The sequence below is a fragment of the Orussus abietinus genome, unplaced genomic scaffold (assembly GCF_000612105.2).
Source record: "Orussus abietinus isolate OABI.00-Male unplaced genomic scaffold, Oabi_2.0 scaffold14, whole genome shotgun sequence".
In the NCBI taxonomy this organism is placed as follows: domain Eukaryota; kingdom Metazoa; phylum Arthropoda; class Insecta; order Hymenoptera; family Orussidae; genus Orussus; species Orussus abietinus.
In genome coordinates, this window is record NW_019395994.1 from 1,155,824 (window position 1) to 1,174,297 (window position 18,474).

The 18,474-nt window shown below is 33.5% G+C and overlaps 7 protein-coding genes across 9 annotated transcripts; 1 reads left to right on the top strand and 6 right to left on the bottom strand.

The window, feature by feature from the left end:
* Window positions 1-112: 112 nt before the first annotated feature.
* On the bottom strand, window positions 113-1,694 carry LOC105698269. 2 transcript variants are annotated; one of them, XM_012422356.2, is made up of 5 exons: window positions 1,486-1,694; window positions 843-1,084; window positions 596-741; window positions 358-527; window positions 113-285 (listed from the first exon to the last, which is right to left on the bottom strand). In XM_012422356.2, the coding sequence occupies exons 2-5, from the start codon at window positions 860-862 to the stop codon at window positions 169-171; spliced, it is 453 nt and encodes a 150-aa protein (XP_012277779.1). In that variant the 5' UTR covers window positions 863-1,084; window positions 1,486-1,694; the 3' UTR covers window positions 113-168. The 2 variants fall into 2 exon arrangements, with proteins under 2 accessions (XP_012277779.1, XP_012277780.1); XM_012422357.1 differs by lacking the exon at window positions 1,486-1,694 and adding an exon at window positions 1,207-1,477.
* Window positions 1,695-1,767: 73 nt separating this feature from the next.
* Window positions 1,768-4,700, top strand: LOC105698266 (FGGY carbohydrate kinase domain-containing protein). The gene is made up of 10 exons (XM_012422352.1): window positions 1,768-2,026; window positions 2,105-2,216; window positions 2,402-2,639; window positions 2,699-2,826; window positions 2,928-3,110; window positions 3,275-3,482; window positions 3,567-3,717; window positions 3,798-3,872; window positions 3,981-4,258; window positions 4,328-4,700. The coding sequence occupies exons 1-10, from the start codon at window positions 1,850-1,852 to the stop codon at window positions 4,410-4,412; spliced, it is 1,635 nt and encodes a 544-aa protein (XP_012277775.1). The 5' UTR covers window positions 1,768-1,849; the 3' UTR covers window positions 4,413-4,700.
* Window positions 4,701-6,497: 1,797 nt separating this feature from the next.
* Window positions 6,498-9,267, bottom strand: LOC105698267. Its single transcript, XM_012422353.2, has 5 exons — window positions 9,052-9,267; window positions 8,119-8,474; window positions 7,769-8,040; window positions 7,452-7,683; window positions 6,498-7,373 (listed from the first exon to the last, which is right to left on the bottom strand). Exons 1-5 carry the CDS (start codon window positions 9,111-9,113, stop codon window positions 7,201-7,203), a joined length of 1,095 nt encoding a protein of 364 aa, XP_012277776.1. The 5' UTR covers window positions 9,114-9,267; the 3' UTR covers window positions 6,498-7,200.
* Window positions 9,268-9,559: 292 nt separating this feature from the next.
* On the bottom strand, window positions 9,560-11,221 carry LOC105698236 (replication factor C subunit 2). Its single transcript, XM_012422294.1, has 6 exons — window positions 11,101-11,221; window positions 10,673-10,940; window positions 10,293-10,541; window positions 10,003-10,212; window positions 9,798-9,911; window positions 9,560-9,710 (listed from the first exon to the last, which is right to left on the bottom strand). The coding sequence occupies exons 1-6, from the start codon at window positions 11,190-11,192 to the stop codon at window positions 9,609-9,611; spliced, it is 1,035 nt and encodes a 344-aa protein (XP_012277717.1). The 5' UTR covers window positions 11,193-11,221; the 3' UTR covers window positions 9,560-9,608.
* Window positions 11,222-12,000: 779 nt separating this feature from the next.
* LOC105698341 (ribonuclease H1) lies at window positions 12,001-13,334 on the bottom strand. Its single transcript, XM_012422525.2, has 4 exons — window positions 13,058-13,334; window positions 12,842-12,981; window positions 12,359-12,623; window positions 12,001-12,284 (listed from the first exon to the last, which is right to left on the bottom strand). The coding sequence occupies exons 1-4, from the start codon at window positions 13,058-13,060 to the stop codon at window positions 12,198-12,200; spliced, it is 495 nt and encodes a 164-aa protein (XP_012277948.1). The 5' UTR covers window positions 13,061-13,334; the 3' UTR covers window positions 12,001-12,197.
* A 722-nt stretch (window positions 13,335-14,056) lies between these two features.
* Window positions 14,057-16,026, bottom strand: LOC105698340 (ribonuclease H1). The gene is made up of 7 exons (XM_012422524.2): window positions 15,939-16,026; window positions 15,588-15,727; window positions 15,350-15,469; window positions 15,022-15,271; window positions 14,750-14,877; window positions 14,378-14,642; window positions 14,057-14,307 (listed from the first exon to the last, which is right to left on the bottom strand). The coding sequence occupies exons 2-7, from the start codon at window positions 15,686-15,688 to the stop codon at window positions 14,203-14,205; spliced, it is 969 nt and encodes a 322-aa protein (XP_012277947.1). The 5' UTR covers window positions 15,689-15,727; window positions 15,939-16,026; the 3' UTR covers window positions 14,057-14,202.
* Window positions 16,027-16,538: 512 nt separating this feature from the next.
* LOC105698241 (acyl carrier protein, mitochondrial) lies at window positions 16,539-18,263 on the bottom strand. Of its 2 annotated transcripts, none has more exons than XM_012422301.2 (3): window positions 18,067-18,263; window positions 17,449-17,562; window positions 16,539-16,911 (listed from the first exon to the last, which is right to left on the bottom strand). In XM_012422301.2, exons 1-3 carry the CDS (start codon window positions 18,223-18,225, stop codon window positions 16,732-16,734), a joined length of 453 nt encoding a protein of 150 aa, XP_012277724.1. In that variant the 5' UTR covers window positions 18,226-18,263; the 3' UTR covers window positions 16,539-16,731. The 2 variants fall into 2 exon arrangements, with proteins under 2 accessions (XP_012277724.1, XP_012277723.1); XM_012422300.2 differs by lacking the exon at window positions 17,449-17,562 and adding an exon at window positions 17,300-17,425 and having other exon boundaries at window positions 18,067-18,262.
* Window positions 18,264-18,474: the final 211 nt, after the last annotated feature.

An 18,474-nucleotide genomic window follows, 5' to 3' on the forward strand; every position in this document is an offset into this window, starting at 1 on the left:
TTGCGTCGCCCTTGGGGGCAAAAAACGGTGAAAGCTAACGTAACGGCAATTTCTCGGAAGATAGATGAATTATCTTGCGCGGGAATACTAAATGAATGAATTCCCTGCGATGTATAAAAAATAATTTAATGATTTTTATTTCTAACTAAGGTATCTGAAAAATGGACCTTATTTGAAGTCTTTCATCGCTGGGGTCATACTCATTAATGCGTCTTCCATACGTTTCTTGTCGGTCTCGCTTTTCAGGCTTTCCCACATATATTCCAGTTTTTTCAGTTGAAATCTCTGTTTAAAAGGTAATACGTTTATCATAGAGTATAAATCATTACAATTTCAACAAATTTTGGTTTCACTTACTTTAATAAATAGGAAGCAGTGCTTTAGAGTCGCACCAATATATAGTATTTTCACAGACACAAAACGTCCTCCGATGTCGGTTATTTGTGGTATAGAATTGACAACAAACTTGTGTGGGCCATGTCGGACTTTTATCAAAGCAATTTTTGTGTGTACATTACTGTACTTTGCTGAAAAACGATACCACGTTTAACGGGGTAACAATGAAGTGAATTAAAATAATTGCATGTAGTCATACCATTAAATCCAGCTTTAATTGCAGCTTGACCGTAATCTCCATACATCTGTTGTACTTTTTGTTGTATGGCATTATGTAATGCCGTTGTTTTCAATGCCAAAGATTTGTCAGCGTTGCTGTTAGGTATTATTTCAATTGTAATGTACCTATAAAAGTTGATTTTAAGTTAATCTTTTATAAAAAAAAAACTGCCAATAATTATAGTATATCATAAATATTATGAAAGTGAAAATATTGAATGCTGTACCTGTTTTTAACGCGGACCATATTTTAAGTTAGGTTATGAATGAATCTACAAAATCTGTTCGAATCCTCCAGAAATCCTTCATTAACATTACTTGATAACGTAGAATAATGTTTAAAAAATATTACTGACAAATTGTCATCTATCCAGATAACAATCACGTTGACGTCAATGAAAGTGTTAGTTTCTTAAAAACGCACTCGCAGAGTCGATTAAAGTCGACTCTTGTCAGAATCAAAACGCCACTAAAAGCAATAGGTTATAATGTTAGGTTAGGTTCTGTTGGTCGTTAGATGCACGTGGCATGTGGACACGTGATCTTTCTGTATACAAAATACTTGTAAATAAATATCAACGAATCACCTACTCTGCTGATGCCGACAAATAAGATGTATTCAAATTTTATTAAAATCACGAACCCCTTGTACCCCAAATTTTCATATGATATTTAATATCGGGGTTTGAACACCCTGCTTATTATATCTATCAGTGGAAGTTGTATTGTATGCATTTTTCATTTTACCACGTTTTTTTCAGGTTGGTGCATTAAACACATGATATATGGAAAGTCATATTAAGAGGATATATCATAGTGTGTTGAAATGCTTATTATATACAAATCGGGTGAAGATTACGATTACTCAACTGATAATATTATATGTAGTATTCATACGAAGAATCTGTAGACAGCTTTTTACACAAAGACACATTCCTTGAATGAAGAGTTTATATAAGCTGCACTTATCTGGAATTAAGAGGAACACATGTATAAGGACTTTATACTTGTCATTAACTCACCAGAAAAATGGCATTATCAATGCTTGGTTTACATTATACTGCCTACGTGACATTTACTGTTATCTCAGGGTCACGCCACACTGAAGTAATAGTGTTGAAGTTTTAATGATTTTTCAAAGTAGGCAGAGTATACTATTTGCTCGGGCAGATTTATGATCACTCATTTCTGTACTTCTCACTGTGGTGCATTCCTTTCTGTAGCATAAACAATTATGGATTACTACATAGGTGTAGACGTAGGAACAGGAAGTGCTAGAGCTGCCCTTGTTTCCCTAGAAGGGAAGATCAAGAAGACTGCTGTTCATTCTATTAAAACTTTTATATCCTCCAGTGTTTTCTATGAGCAATCCTCCAATGATATTTGGGAAGCAGTATGCCAAACAGTAAAGGTAAAAATGAGATATTAAATTTACTGTATCTAAAATAATAAACTTGATTGAAATTGTTATATTCATTTATAAATGTAGATTGTCACAGAAAATGTTCCAAAGGATAATGTTAAAGGAATCGGGTTTGCTGCAACCTGTTCTTTGGTTGCTTTGGATGAAAATGGATTGCCAGTAACAGTAAGTCTATCAGGTATGAAATCATAATGTAATAATAATATTGTCGGAATGGATATTCGATAGAATGAAAATTTGCTAAAATTAAAGTGATTTTCAATCAAAACATGTTATATAAGAAGTGTTGAGTTTTCTGAAGTAGAAAATTTCAATTATTAATATGAAAAATGACAAATTATTGAAATGCAATATTTATAACAGGAAAGGATGAACAAAATATTATTCTGTGGCTGGATCACAGAGCAGAAGAGGAAGCCAATTTTATTAATAAAAGCAATCACAAGATACTTCGATACGTAGGTGGAAAAATATCATTAGAAATGGAAACTCCAAAAATGCTGTGGCTGAAAAATAATTTGCCTAAATCATGGGCACGTGCTCAATTATTATTTGATCTTCCCGACTTTTTAACATGGAGAGCAACTGATGCAGAATCAAGGTAAGCTACATAAGTGCCAAATATTACGGTTTATAATTAACATTAAATCTATTTTATAGATCGTTATGTTCTCTGGTATGTAAATGGAATTATTGTGCTGATCCAAGTGATAACAATGGCTGGAACATTGAATTCTTTGAAAGTATCGGCTTGTCAGATTTAAGCAAAAGCAATTGGAGACGAATAGGTATTTTGTCTATACATTTGTACATATTCAGCACATTCCTTTTTCAATTAACAAAAGTTCTTAGCATTTTACAAATTACTTACACTTCCATTGTGTTCAAGGCAACAAAGTCCAAACTCCTGGAGACTGTGTTGGATCAGGCTTAAGTGCTACAGCAGCGGCTGAATTGGGTCTTCGTAAAGGAACTCCTGTAGCCACTTCGATGATAGATGCTCATGCTGGAGGACTCGGACTTGTTGGATGCTCTGTACCAGGAATATCTAATGATTTTAGCACAAGATTAGGTATTTATCTATATTAAGATTTGAAACAACTCTTTTACTGAAATTAAATATTTCAATGAAATCTCTCCTAAAGTAATTATTTTGTAACATTTCATCATTTATATAGTCCATATATCGATAATAGGAACGTTATTATTCTAAGTGTGCATGCGTTTGTCTTACAGGATTAATTTGTGGAACGTCGACTTGTCACATGATTGTAAATGAAAAGGAAATTTATGTTGATGGTGTATGGGGCCCTTATTACAGTGCTATGGTACCTAGAATGTGGTTAAACGAGGGAGGACAAAGTGCCACTGGGAAACTCCTTGATCACATTATTGACACCCATCCTGCTATCGGAGCAATACGTCATAAAATAAACGGCAAAATGTAAGTCCATTAAAGATAATTATGAGTTACAATTAATATTGTATTTGAAGGAAAAAGTACCTAAAAATAAGAATCTCATTGTAGGCATGTGCAACAGTACTTATCGGAGATACTACAAGCTATTGCAAAACAAAAAAATCTGCCTGATGTTTCATACTTAACAAACAACTTACATGTTTGGCCAGACTTTCATGGTAATCGTTCACCGCTGGCTGATCCTGGACTCCAGGGAATGGTGAGAAATTAAAGCATTGTTCAGATTAATTCTAACACTAGTATGATTGAACGGTTAAAATTCTTCTCTTCATTAAACAGATTTCAGGATTAACTTTGTCAGCTGACGAAGAAAGTTTAGCACTTTTGTACTTAGCTACTGTGCAAGCTCTAACGGTAAAATATTGAACATATTTGTATTTTTATTTCCTATAAGACTATTAATGCTCCTTTGGCCTTTACTAATACCATATATAATGAATACAACCTTTATTTTTTGGACAGTATGGAACCAAACATATTTTAGAGGCCTTGACCCTTGCTGGACACAAAGTAGAGACGCTACTTATTTGTGGCGGTCTCAGTCAAAATCCACTGTTTACACAAATACAGGCAGATGTCTTAGGTTTACCTGTTCTTACTCCTTTAGAAACAGAATCAGTGCTACTTGGCGCTGCAATCTTGGGTTCCTACGCAGCAGGTGTTTTTCCTTCGGTGAACGATGCTGTTCGTAGCATGGGAGGTCTAGCAAAAATTGTAAAACCAAATAAGGCAGTGTACAAGTAAGTATTTTATTATTATCCTTGCACAATTCATTCGTATAATCCTTACACGGTAAATAAATTTCGCAGATATCATCAACGTAAATATCAAGTTTTTAAGAAGATGGTACAAGACCAGAAAACATATAAGGAACTGATGGAAATAGAAACGTAACTGATGTTGAAATAAATTTACAAACATTGCTTTCTATGATTATGAAAATTGTCGATAGACAAACCTCCATACACCGTATACAACAGATGCTAAATTTCTGCTCTTCCGACTGGAATCTCATATAAGACTGCATTACTATAACAATATGTTGAAGATCTTATTTCATTACAAATGTATAGAATTGTTGTGCGCAGACGTGTTTGTTATTATTTAATTAAAATTGGACAGTATCAACTCGATCGAATATTTGCTTCATCTAAATAAAGCATATGAACAATTAACAAATTATTCACATAATTATCATCATTCTCACGCTTATTCACCGAGTTTAATTACGGTGATAAGCGCCGAAGATGCGAGTTAATATTTCCTTTCTATTTCATATATCAATTAAATTTCTAAACTTATTTAACAATTGTAAAATATTCAATTTTATAAAACTAAAGCTCATAATAATGTAATATTCCTTTGTATTGCTAATTGAGGAGTTGCAGTAATACTTTTACTCAAACTAATAATAACATTCCGTGAGTCTTTAATTCATAATAGTTTGCCTTTCTATTCAGTAAGAAGACAGGAATAAAATGGAATTAAGAACTTTTATTTAAGTGAATATTTAATACAATTATTATTTGCCAAAACTAGAAGGAATGAAATAATGTCCAAATATATTCATCTTTACGGAATTCAACGTAAATCAAAGAACATTATGGGAATGGAATAGAATTAAGATTTATAAAAAATGTATTTCTGCTGTGTGAACTGAGCTTATGAAAAAAATCAAGTATTAAATAGAAAAGAAAAATCGTTACTTTTAGAGTGAAACTGAAATTTTTAATTCTATTTTGTTCAAGCCTTCTTACCGGATAGATCGATGTAAAAACAGAACTTATCATATTTTAATAAAATATCAATAAACAGTATATATAAATGTATAATCAATGACCTCTGTAAAGACATATTTGTATATACAGATGTTAAGGCAATAATAGGCCTCTTACGATAAGTTGATGAATTGGTATTACAGCAGCTAAGAACTTCCTTATAATTTAGGCAGTAACTTTTTAAAAAGTTTATGACAACTACAATACAATTAAGCAAATCGTTGACACGAAATACTTGGTCGACGCGATTTCTTTTACTTATACAGCTGTGAAAAAATATTTCAGTAGTAAAATTATTTACCTTTATATCCGCTTATTAATCATTTTACAAACTATATGCAAATATCTCTGAAAAATGTATGAAAAATACTGGTATTGAATAACTCATTGTCTATTAACAATTCATCAACACACGTTAAAAATATGTTTATATATTGATAATACATAACACATCATCACTTTGTACCGTTTATTACAAAGACAGATTGAAATTTTATCAAAATATTTCTTCCAAATTTCAATGATAACTATAAAACATGTATACATTTTCAGAGCATTAAAAATCTTGCGTTTTTATTTTTCAAGTTTCTTTAAAGTGATAATGTATTTTTATTAAAAATGATTGTGTGTTTCAAATTGTTAGAAATGAATTATATGAAGGCGTCGTCGAAATCGTATCGAAGTAGATAAAAACAATCTTGCTATTATCTAATTGTTTTAAAACGAAGTCATGTTATTATCTGTAACTCAAAATATTAATTTTTTTTGCAGCTGTTATGTATGCGTTATTATATGTCGTGACATTAATAATATTACATTAAGATTGCAATTAAAGAGAATTTTTGATATAAAATCACAAACATACTTAATATACTACTTCAATGACGTCTTCTCTTAAGCTGCATAATTCTTTCTCCAAATTATCAAATAAAGCTAATAATTATTTGTATTGCTACATTGCATTTTGCGAACAAGGAACATGTTAATGCACTTGAAAAATCTTTAAAGTTCGCGATGCGACTACATTTCAATGAGACACAACAAGAGTTGGTTATAATTAATGCGAAATCGTTTATAAAAATATATACATATATATATATATTTTGTTTAGCTACGTTTTCCTTATCCTCTCTATATAATAAAGCCCAGAAATTTAATATCAACCCTTACCCCAGAATAGGCACTTTTCATTAACTTAACGTTGTATGATATTCCAAAAATCTCTTGGAAGACGTTCCTTTACCTTTTCTATCAGAAGATTGCAACAGTTAATATTAACTAATGTATTAAAGTTTCTCATAAAATATATACTTTCAACTCTTGTTACCTTACATCAAGTATGCAAGAATAGATAGGCCACTTCGAACCATGGTAACAAATAAAGTTTTGTGCGATTTTAGGGAAACTTCTTATTAAAATTATAAAAAAGTAATATTAAAACATTTTTTTTTGCATGAGTACTGTCCCTTTCCTCAATCATGTATAAGAAATTCTCTTCATTAACAAGTATTTCAATGATTCATTGGTATTCAAGGGTAAAAATGTGCTTTCTTGCTCAAGACTGTTGTCCTTATTTTAATGTTAATGAATAAACTGATCGAGGAAGTTTGAAATTTAGGAATCTGTAAAAACGTTATATACCTCTATCTCTCACATATTACTGAAACGTTGGTACCTTCTGAGAGGTATTTCACATAGCTAGTAGATTCTTGTTATTTTATATATACATACCAGTTTGATACAACTGACATGTAATGGTAAACTTGATTGCACAACAGAATCATGACAAGTTTCATGGAATCAGTTGTGCTTGGTCTTTGGACAAAGGTACATAACTTGTTGAAGTTTGTCAAACTATGTAGAATTGTACCAGAATTGACATGAGCAACTTAAATTAAATTCCCTTACGTGAACCTGTAGAACTCAGCGATATGATTGAGCATGTACTGAAATGCTGTAGAGGGTGAAGTACCAAATCGTTGTCTCCATAAATATGTTGAAAGAATATCCAGTCCTAATGCATGTGTCGTCTCTTGGATTTCTTCACAAACTTTGACACCAGTTTGCCAAATAGTTTCTGTGTAGATATATGAAACATTGTATTAACATGTACTATGACACAATTGATGGTTACAATTATTAAAGTGATTAATACCTAGATTGGACAACAATTTGTTCTTGCCAGGAGGATCAAACTTCTGTAAGTATTCTACGCTGATCACCCTGTACTGCTTCAATTCCTGTAATGACTCATAATTACAGCTACGTGCCCTACTGTTTGCTACGATGTAGCTACCAGGCAGCGCGTGTCGAACTACCTCTTTCAAAGCTTCCTCCACCATCCCACATCTATTTACATTGGTGTGACCTTTCTCTGATTTTAGTGGCTATGGTATCAAACAATCACACATATTAGAAAGAAAAAAAGAAATGTTGAGCAACAAGAGAGAATGAAGTATATTCCGTGTCTACCTCTGGCATTGCACGTATCATATGAAGCCACATTCGAGGTGGAATAACATTTGCTTCTGCGATACATAGAATCGTATGTGAATTATTATTTCGTTTTTTGGTTACAACTGTGTCTGTAACAGTTTCAGTCATACAACCACCAGGAAACTCGTCAACGATTAACACAGTGCCTGGACCACCAAGAACCCATTCTTCTGGATGTCCTGAGACATAAGCTTCAGAAACCTTTGCACACCGCTCGTACACTTTCTTAACTACATGTTCCTTTATATCTGTGAAAAGTATCGTATGCAGTTAAAAATAAAATTGTCATTAAATATGTATGTAATATTGTTTTCCATCAACAATACCTAAATGTTCTGCCATAATTCGCGAAGGCACCAATTGACACCAGCCAAGAATCACTTGAAGGCACATTTTTAAATCACATTTGACTGATAAAAAAAACGAATTTTCCCTTATAGACTGTTTACGAGTACACGCTGGACAGGCCCAATTATATTTGTCCACAATCCTGGCTGGATTCCAGATCAAGTTCCGCCCCTTACAATTAACCTGAGGGCAATTTGATTCCGTTCGAATTAAGCTCATTTCCTTCAACCAACTGCATAATTCTCCCTCGTGTCCTTGTTGCAGCATCGGTTTGACAACCAAATCAAAGTATCCACCTTGATCCCCAAGTTTTTCTACGGATTCTCTGTTATGACTGAAATAAAAAATTCCTCAAGTTATATACCTTCTACATTAATAAAATCATTCTAGAATAAAAATTAAACACTTCTTCCATTTTAACTGATAAACCCATTACACGAATAATTTTATTAAAAATCTCAAACCATATCAATAAAGGTAAAGTGATCTACATAACTTTTATAAATTACATTATGACAAAAATATAAACATATCACGTTTACCATTTAATTAATTTTATTTTGCAACTAGATGAACTCTGTTTTTTATCATATATATTACACTTGGCTTTTAAGACATCAAAATCAAGGAAATTGCCGAGATTTAAAAACAAAGCTGCATTCATAAGTAAACTGAGATGGGGGTAGTATAAATAGAGGGTCCTACACGATATTGATTTTTCACTTCCTGCTGATTAGCCTATTAATATTTCTACATGCTGCATTAGAACACGTACGATTGTACGTTATAGATTACTTTATACAGCTTCTGTAATCACACGGACGGATTAACTTGTCAATTTGTCAGGATGAAATAGCAATATACTTAAAATAAAAACAAATATATTGTCAGAGAAGAAATTTTTAACTTACCTCGAGGATTTGCCCTCCGAGTTCGACATCCTCCTCGGCCGATTTACAACAGTGTCCATCATTTTTCTTTAAAATTAACGTACAATAATGATCAACATATACTATAAATAAAGGGAAAAAAAATAAAATGAAAAAATCTCGCGGAGCCTGTCAAAACTTCGTGGCGTCACGCATTCCTGTGCATTCCTGGAGCGGGACACTTTTCAGTCTGTTTGATTGAAGCCACGGCGCCTATTCAAGTACCGGTCGGTAACGTAGACAGAAGAGAAACCCGCGAAAATTATTTGAACTGAAAGGTTTAATCTTTCATGTTTGCAGAACACGACTTATATTCTATTCGTTTACACTTGACTTCCGTAGTTTCGTATCATTTTATTATTTACTATTCACGGTATAAACAAATTATATAAAACTAAGCCTAAACCTAAAAATTAGGAACTTACAATAGTAAATTATAAATAAAAATAATGGATTTTCAGGCAATTAAAACACATAATGGAGACAAACATAAAAAAATAACTTTATTAAAAATATTGATTAAAAATGCAGTAATGGAATTATTTTTTAACAGCACAGCGGCAAAGTTTTGCCAATAGATTATGCATTTGTAAAAGACTACTAACTCCATCGACTATACCAAGATGTGTAAGTCCAATTTCCTGAAAGATTGTGGAAATTAAACAAGTATGAAAAGCGGAGAAACTTTCTAAAATACATACGAAAGTTGAGATGTCAAATCAACATACTCGCAAGAAATCCAATCTTAACATTTCATCCATGGAAACGTTCTTGCAAACTCGATGTATGTTGGTTATAATATCTTCAGCTGAATACCCTAAACTCCACAGATGTGCCATTCTCTATTAACGGATTAAAAAAAGTGAATAATCAGAAACGCTACAATAATTAAAGATAATGTACAATTATAGAAAATTATAAAAAATACTTAACCCGAAAGGCTTCACTAATATTACCCTTGACACACTGTTCTAACATATCTTTAACTATCAGAGGATGAGGTTCATCGCACACTTTAAAAACATTCTCACTGTTTATGTGGCCAAATCCATTATATGTTGATTGCAAATTATTTAGTGCTTGTCTCATGTCTCCTTGAGCAGTAAATATGATGGCTTCTAGTCCATCATCGGTATATGAGATCTATGATATGTATATAATAATATAAGTGACTATCACGATACATGGACATTGTAAGCTTAACAAGTAAACTTGAAACTCACATCTTCCTTTTTACAAACTTGCAAAACTTTAGCGAGAACCTGTGCATCGGTTAGTTTTGCATAAGGCAATACAGCACAGCGTGACTGAATAGGTTCTATGATTTTATCACTGTTGTTACATGCCAGGGCAAATCGAGTTGTTTTGCTATATATTTCCATTGTACGTCGCAAGGCTTGCTGAGCTCCATCTGTCATACTATCTGCTTCATCAAGAATAATTATCTTGTGTTTTCCCTTTGGAAGAGTAACCTATTTTTGCATAAAATTATATTATAGATAACAATTAAAAGAAATTATACGATCAAATTGCAATAAAGAACGTGAGATGAATTATCAAATGAATAACGGATATAAATAAAAGTAAGTAATTAATAATGAACCTTTTTCTGTGCAAACATTTTAATCTTATTTCGAACAACTTCGATGCCTCGATCATTGGAAGCATTCAACTCCAAAACGGCGTCATTGAAATAAGGGCCCAAGAGAGCTTGAGCATAACAAAGAATAGTCGTGGTCTTGCCAATTCCAGGAGCTCCGGATATTATAATGTTTGGAGCATTGCCGATCTGAGCAAAGGCAGCTAGGCGCATTACTGTGTCTTCATTTCCAACAATCTCATGAAATTCCCGCGGCCGATATTTTTCTATCCTGCAAAAAAGAAAACATTATTTATTGCTTCACTATATTAATATAAAATCTAACACTAAAATACTAATATTTAAGGACTGAAACAGCCGGTTCTGAGATAACCTCACTTGCCCGGCAAGTAATATCTGTGAAAATGTATTAAAAGAAGCAATGAACGAACCATGGTAAATTAGAAAATTTTTTCTCTGCAATTGATGTCTTAGTTTTACTGGAAGACTGCTCAGCTACAGATAAATTCGCTTCAACATCCATTGGTTCTTCTGCGTTATCTTCAGCCGCCATGTTTAAACGACTCTGCTAAATTTCGCGGGTTTACAAAAGCGCGCATGGGCTGGGGGTCAAAAATGAGTTGGGAGATAGCTCATGGGCAGGGTCGCGCGATCGCCTGTGCTGTCCCCCGGTGGAGGATGTGGACGATTAACGAACTTGCCACCTGATACCCCTCAATGGCGTCCCATGATCACTGACCACCTTCACTTCGATTCACCCGTGTGTCGGTTTTTATATTAGGCAAACCACGTAACTCTATTTCTCTCACTCACTCTAACGTAATTCGTTCAAAGTTATGAAAAGTTGTCTTCTTTTACAGAACATGCATAATGTAGTTCCTTTTAGCTTTGTACTACAAACATAACCTGAATTTTTTAATAATTTTGACAGGTCAAATTATTGCATACCTATTAACGAATTTTCGGTGTTCACAGTTACAGAGCTCATGTAAAAATGTCTTACTCGCAACCTCACGAAGCTGATTTAACATCTCTAGCAGAACTTGCAGGAATTTATTCTGCTCCTGGCATTTTCCGGTAATTTTTGTTTCATTATTGTTTCAGAAACTCAAATTAACTTTATCTGTAGTAATAATATTTTTAAATGAGTGTCAAAATTGATCTGCATTAAATGACTAATGTGTTTCATTTTCAGCGTCCTTACGGAACTTCTGGCACTGCAAATATCTCCAGAAGATGTATATGTTCTACTGCGTCAACTCTGTCCAGAATCACAAAAGAAAAGGACCGATGGTACCAAACAGAAAATTAAAAGTTCAGGTGCTCAAGTATGATGTTTACGTTGCAAATATATAGAATTTATTTTCATCAATGAATTACATGTAAAGTAAAAAAAATTGTGTTTGGTTTTTATCATATATACCATGCTGATATTACTTATACAGTAAGTAATTGTATTATATAAGTAAGTAAGCGTTTCTTTATGATTGACATTTTGAAGGCCACTTAGCAATCGCCGATATGTAGGCTAGTAATCCTGCCGTTCTGCTGCAGATCGTGCAAGCTGATCAGCCATTTCATTTCCATGAACTCCTTTGTGACCCGGAACGTATTTCTTGAAAATGATTAAGTACAAACTTTAATAAAGAACTAAATAACAAGATTAGAACGGTACTTAAATATACTTACAAGTTGAACATCCAATGGTTCAAATGCTTTCTTCATTTCCACAAGTTCATTTTTATTTATTACGGATCTGTTGTCTGACGTCTTCCAACCATTTTGTTCCCATTTTGGCATCCACTTATCATGGCAATCGATGAGAAATTTAGAATCGGTATTAATTCGTAGTTTTTCTATCCCAGCATCTGCAGCACGCCTTGCAGCATAAGTTGCTGCTTGAATCTCTGCATTGTTATTAGTTTGACGACCATACACAGGTGCAGAAATGTTCCTAAAAATGTAATCAATTCATATTGAGATCAGAAATCTGTGAAATTACTTCATACTTATATTTTTTAATTTTCTAATAATATATAAATTCAAAGGCAAAGGCATGCTGAATTTCAAACTTCCATGTTTGTGAGTTTTTCTGTCTAAGAAGTCAATCAGTCTCTTCATTACAAACACTTAATTGTAAATGTCCAAATATTCCTACTTTCTATAACTTACAGATCATGGTTATCTCCAAACCAAGCGCCTGCCCCAGCTCTTGGATTATCACGTCCATTTGATGGACAAGCCCCATCGGTCCAGACATCAACGTATCCATCTCTTCCTCGATTAAAACTGCTTTGTCCGCGCCGACCAGCCTAAAGAATAGAAAATATAAAGATATATTTTGATTTTAATATCAGACTACTGTAGTATTTAAATACTATATCGAACCATGATCAGAGATGATTTTGCTTTCTTATACTGCTTAAGAATCTTCTTTAGTTCCTTAAACGGTTCCTGCTTCTCAGTGCTTACTCGGTCGGGAATGGACTGACGACTAACTCGTAACCAGAAACCAACTTCAGAGCTCAAATTCCTCTTTGAATAAGGGTCTCCTTTGTTTGGCCAGCATTCGCTATCCTTTGAACACACACGAGCACAACAAAGATGGCCTTGAAGACCGAATGGTTGCCCAAAAGTGGCCTAAGAATCTCTTATCTAAATGAGTCTAAAATACTGCTAAAATATTTTGAGAAATGTAAAGTACTGAAATAAAAATTGTATCAGAATATCAATGCCTATATTGTTTCCAAATACAAATATGGAATTGGACAGATATTTATTTTCTATTATTATTTGTATATTTTTTTTAACACATAACGTAACGTGTAAAAAAGAGATGCCATTATTTATGCACAACCCAATAACTAAGGGGCTTCGCCGGGTAGCTAAATGACGAAAACACGATACGGGGAAACAAATAACAATTTATTGACACAAAGTGGTCGAAGCAACTGTCTGCTTTTTGCTGTAACTACCCTGAGGCCCGATTCTCGAGTTCATACGGATATTTTCGCATACGAATAGATTCGCATGAAAAACTTCGCATTGTTGCGATGTCACGTCATCGATCATCTGAAAGTCGGGGCGAAAGGGCCTTCAAACATTACAATGGGGTAGTTATAAATTTTTAGCCGAGGACTAACGTGGCCGACGTGCCTCTACAATAATTTTTATATCTGTTAATTTTAATCTTTTAACTGTTTTAAATGAAAGCCATTAAAATGTATAATTCACGGATGTTGTAAATGGTTTAATATATTGTTATGTCGTATCCGTTCAATATCTCTCATTTTTATAATTTATTTTCAAGAAACGGTTGGCTTTCTGAATTAAAGGAATAAATTGAAATTCACAAGAGGATTTGATATTGTAAAAAAAGTATGAAAAGACTGAACTAAAAGAGTTTTATAAATGAATGTACAGACAGTAATGTGAATCCTGTATTAATCGTGCATGTAAAATAAATTTGATTACCATTTGAAATAAACCGTGATTTAAAGCAAAATAAATTACAGATGTAGAGATATAGGTTTTCATTGGTCATCATTATTTTCATTTTTATACAATTCAGCTCCAGCCCTTGCAAGTTTATCTGCCATTTCGTTTCCATGAATCCCTTGATGACCCCGGACATGATTCTATATAATGAAAATACTTTATAGGAAAAAGATTTTAAATATTAGAAATATGAGATTTAAACGCACTTACCCACTTAATGCTTAGAGAAGAGAGGGCTTCTTCCATTTCTAGAAGTTCACACTTATTTATTACAGGTTTGTTTCCCACGGTCATCCAGCCCCTTTTCTTCCATTTTGGCATCCATTCCGTAATACAAGAAATGAGAAATCGTGAGTCTGTATTAATTTTCAGTTTTTGTATACCCTCTTTGTGAGCTTGTCTTGCAGCTAATGTCACCGCTTGAATTTCTGCCATGTTATTTGTTGGTCGACCGTCTACAGGTTGAGAAATATTTCTGTAAATTTTATTGAAATGTAGGTATTTAAAACCTTTAATCGATGAATAATATTTTGAGTATTAGAAAAATTATAACGCTGTACGTTGTATCACATTTTAACTCACAATGGATGATTATCTCCAAACCAAACTCCTACACCAGCTTTTGCACCCTTTTTACCATTGGAACTACATGCTCCATCCGTAAAAACATTCACATATCCATCTGAGTCAGTTATAAAATTTGATGCATCCTGTAGCATATGCAAAAAACTATACCGTAACAAAATTCGTACATTAATCAAGTTCAAATATTTTTCTATGTTATTATATAAACTTCCAATTTTTAATGTTATATAAACAACTATTTTAGCATTTTAATGTCTTAATTACAATACCTTTATAGGAGAATCTTCAGGCAAAGGCAAAAGTTTAATTTTTTTTGCTGGATTTTTAGTAACATTCGCACTGTTAGTACTTGTAGATAGAGATCGTTTCTTGACACCTTGAGTGTTACTCAAAGCATTTCTGTTTTCGTGTCCAAAGATCGAACTTATCGTTCTTGAGGGTGCTGCTGATGGATTTATAGCGGCAACAGTTTTTTCATATGCCAAAGCATTCTTCAATTTTCCAGACATGTACTTTTTACTAAATATAAGATTTAGGACTGAATATTTTTGTTTGAGATATAAATTAATATGTATATACAATTGTAATCAATGTTACCGAATTTTATTTTCACCACCATTGCTATTCTTATTTATGAAGTCTTCTGCTTCTGTTTGTGTTTTAAACTTTTTATAAATTGGTCCAGAAAACTGGTTAACTTGCAGTTTGCATTCATCCCTTAAATAAAGATCATAATATTATTTTAATCTACTGTAAACTTATTGTGATTGAGGATCTTTTTTAGTATTATTTACGTCCATTGTATGTAGCTTTTCTTAATTTCCAATGCGCTTACCAAGTTTGGTATATCCCAGGTTTTCGACCTTTAGCTACAGCGTAGAAACTCATACTTCTAACAGTTAGAGCTGACAGTAAGTATGAAAAACTAATGCTCATTTGTTCTCAAATAACGTCATGCGAGTACGAATATATTTTCTAAAATAAAAAAATTAAACACGTTGAATAAAATTCATAGTTTACAGGTTATATTATTTTTAGGTTAACAGCTGTTCCATCATAACCATTTCACTAAACCATAACTATGATTCAACCTGACCATATTGTTTTCAATAAGTGAGTCATATAATTAAGATAATGTCTGTCGTTTAAATGAAATAGATGTTTTTCAATAACAAAATGCACCTACTATATAAACATCGTCACATATCACTCGTTTACAAATGTGTCACCATTTTTACCTAGCAGACGATGTACGTAGAACCGCCATTTTTAAATACTAATCGAAAGCATGAAAGTAGGTTACAAAACTTCCGATATTTTTTATTTTATGACCACAGTCGTATTTACAACTATTTATGTCGTTAATTTATTCATGTTGAAAGTTACATATGTATGTATGTACATACCTTATATCATAAGACTGGCAGGTTGATACCGTAGTAAAAGTAACCAAAGAATTCCATGAATAACTGATTGACTCAGAAATAATATCAATCATAAATTAAATTCTACTGCTACGTTTTCACTTGATGCATTGCTACATAAATAAATGCAGCAAAATGCTCTGATTAACTCGTAATTATTTTTGGGTCATTCATGATAGCTATCTGGTTATTTCCAACCAATCAGAGCATTTTGCTGCTGCATGCAGTTTTACAGCAATGTAGCAAGTAAAAAGATACCTTAGCATACAATGTTTATAACTGATAGATGCTTATTTTATTGCTTGTTATTGACGTACTTTATAATAATTTTCGGGATAAATGAAATGGATAGAGGGATGTAGTTCATCTGGTAGGTCAAAGAAGCTTTTATTCATTTTATGACCATTTGTCTATATACAGGGAAACGCAGTCACTTTGAGTGGATGCTTAAAAAAAAAAGACAGCCTTAACAGTAGCTGTAGCGATTGCATTGCATCATTATGAAACAATGAAATGTTGACTAACTTATCGATATTACAAATTCTTAAAAGAGCACTATTTGTAGACATCTTCCTTATCAGCAACATAGCGAACTATATCTTTAGGTCGCAGTAGCTTTTCCGCATCCATATCTGGAATCTCAAAGCCGAACTCATCCTCGATCGCCATTATTACTTCTACGTGATCCAAGGAGTCCAAGCCAAGATCATTAATGAAGTGAGATTCCACTGTGAGCTGTATAAATATAAATAAAAGAAATAAATATTGTTTAAATAATACTGATTGGAAAATAAGACTTCTGCATGACCGACAAGCATGAGAAAATTCAAACAAATATTATTCATTCTTTATGGACATCGATAAAAATGTACAGCTGTATTGGTCATTTATTGGCGGACACCACGACGCAAGCGAGGCGTTAACCACGCAGTTTTTGAAGCTGACTAATAAGACATTCTTGCAATTGGTAATTTCTTTAACTATTCCAGGATGTAAAGACACTTTACATCGATAACATATTCAAGTGGTTTCTACATTCTGCACAACCATTGTATTTATAACAAGATACAAGAATGTCTTTCTGAGCACCTTCATGTTATGCCCTGATAAGGCAAATAGGTACCTTCGCCGGATCAATTTTATCATAGAGTTTGAGCACCAACAGCACCCGTTCGCTGATTAGCTGAAGGGTGAGTGGAGCATCATGACTGTAGTGGCGCACCTGCTTGACCCGTGGGTCCACTAGGCCCTGTAAAATGATTTAACTGTAACCTTTTCAGCAGATACTTTGTCGTAAGCAGCTACCACTTTAAGTACTCGCTCCTCAATTTGCTTCTGGGAAAGTTTTCCTTTAATTGTGAAACAACTGTACTGTACAGCTTGCACCTATGTTCATTAAAACATGTTCAGTCATAGAAATCCTAAAATTATTAATGTTCCTTTGTTTTATCATCGATATTTGAGGGATTTTGGGCGATACCTTGAATTATAATTTTTGATGCACAGAAATATTAAAACAGCAATTATAAGTGGAAAAAAGGTAGCAATTGACAGGACTTCCAGACGTCTCCGTTTAACAAATTGTTACAAATTGTTACAAATTTTGTGTGTATTTTATAAAATAAACCTGTATAGCCCTTACAAAAGGTCCCTACAAATATCTTTCTCAAAGGTTTTTGAGGCCAGTAATAATTGGCCATATTAGGATGTTTTTTTTTTCAAGATGTGCACCCGACTCTCAGGATCCGTGCTTAAACATCGAATGTAATATTGTAGTATACATTGGTTGTCTTTTATCAGAGTTACATAACGAGCAAATCAAAATACGTTAAACTGCCGAATCCCGGGACAGCGGCATGCTTGCTAGTAGGGCAGGAGTGAAATGTTTACCTCGGGCCAGCGCAAAGACCGACATTGTTGAGCAGTGTGAAGTGATCGTGGTCGAAGCCGAAAAGTAGTGACAGTTCGCTGCAAGCTCAGGCGATCGGCTACAGTTTTAAAAGCACCGGTGTTTCGCGTAAAAAGACGAACGCCTGCGAGAGACGCCATTGTTCCCCTGAAGCAGAATGAAATTTGACGGTGCAGTGTTACCAACACTCGGAATGTCAACCACCGAAAAGAAGCAGGGGTACCTACAGAAATGAGTTGAATACATTGACCACGTCTCCATCAAACTCCTAAATCCAGGATTTATCGGGCCTGGATCCAGTAAACGAGCGTTTCCATCGCATTAATAATCGAATTTACTGGGTTTGAAAAAGATTATGAGTGATAATTTTAGAATCCTACTTGATAATA